Source organism: Trichechus manatus, unplaced genomic scaffold (genome assembly GCF_000243295.1).
Source record: "Trichechus manatus latirostris isolate Lorelei unplaced genomic scaffold, TriManLat1.0 scaffold00134, whole genome shotgun sequence".
In the NCBI taxonomy this organism is placed as follows: Eukaryota; Metazoa; Chordata; class Mammalia; order Sirenia; family Trichechidae; genus Trichechus; species Trichechus manatus.
The window spans coordinates 6451583-6453045 of NW_004444070.1; the positions used below are offsets into that span (position 1 = coordinate 6451583).

General features: G+C 49.8%; 1 protein-coding gene across 1 annotated transcript in view; it reads right to left on the bottom strand.

The window, feature by feature from the left end:
- Positions 1 to 1463, bottom strand: part of ASMT (acetylserotonin O-methyltransferase) — a 9117-nt gene that overhangs the window by 4562 nt on the left and 3092 nt on the right. The window contains 1 exon segment of the mRNA XM_004385188.1: positions 665 to 733. Within this exon segment, the coding sequence (XP_004385245.1) occupies positions 665 to 733 (69 nt within the window).

A 1463-nucleotide genomic window follows, 5' to 3' on the forward strand; every position in this document is an offset into this window, starting at 1 on the left:
CTATCTATCCATCCAACTACCCATCTATCATCTATCTACCTATCATCTGTCACCTATCTATCCATCTATCTATCCCTTCCGTCATCTTTCTATCTATCCATCCATCTGTCATCTATCCATCCATCTATCCATCTATCTATCTTCCATCCATCTATCATCTATCTATCTATGGGCAGTGATTTTCAAGTAGGGGTGATTTTGCCCCACAGGGGACACCTGCCCATGTCTGGGGACATTTTGGTTGTTACATCTGGGGGGAGGGGTTGCTACTGGCATCTAGTGTGTTGGGAAGGCAGTGGTGGTTCAGTGATGGAATTCTCACCTTCCCTAAGAGAGACCCGGGTTCGATTCCCGGCCAATGCACGTCATGCGCAGCCACCATCTGTCTGTCAGTGAAGGCTTACGTGTTGCTGTGATGCTGAACGGGTTTCTGCAGAGCTTCCAGACTAAGAAGGATCGGAAGAAAGACCTGGCCATCTACTTCCAAAAATCAGCCATTGAAACCCCCATGGGGCAGAGTTCTACTTGGACACACATGGGGCTGCCATGATCTGGAGTGGATGACACCAGGCTTGGTTCCTTCTATGTGGTTCTATGCAGGAACTCTTATTCACCCCTGTAGCTATTTTCAACACAAATGTTCCTGTCCAAACCAGGGCCTCACCTGTAGATGGCCGTGAAGACCTCGTCAGAGGGAACACCGAACGCCTTGGCATACTGGTTCTTCCCCTCTCTGGAAAGACAGAAAGACTGAGGTCCAGGGACCCACACGTGTACTGACCACTGACGTGTATGTCAGGTGAGCCTCCTGTAGATGTCACTGAGGAATATAAATATGTCAGATAATGATTGATTACAAGCATGTAAATGATAAGAAGAGTTGTGTGTTTTACACAATAAATGTTAAAACTCGGCACTCGTGTTTTTCATGACTGAACTGCCAACCCAGGCTCAAGATGTGGCTTACGTTCAAATAATTAAGAAAGAAAATGTACATCACAAATTCTCAACTGGAGGTGTTTCTACCACCACCACCACCCCTCAGGGGACACTGGCCATGTCTGGACACATTCTTGGTTGTCACAACTGGCGGTTAGGGTCTACTGGCATCTGGTGGGTGGAGACCAGGGATGCTGCTCAACACCCTACTGTGCACAGGATGGCCCCCACCACAGACAATGACTAGTGGGTGGAGACCAGGGATGCTGCTAGACACCCTACAGTATACAGGATGGCCCCACCATAGAGAATGACTCAGGGGCGGAGACCAGGGATGCTGCTTAAACACCCTACAGTGCGCAGGATGGCCCAAATGACAGACATTGACTAGTGGGTGGAGACCAGGGATACGCTAGACACCCTACAGTGCACAGGACGGCCCCACCACAGAGAATGACTAGTGAGTGGAGACCGGGGATGCTGCTAGACACCCTACAGTCCACAGGACGGCCCCACCACAGAGA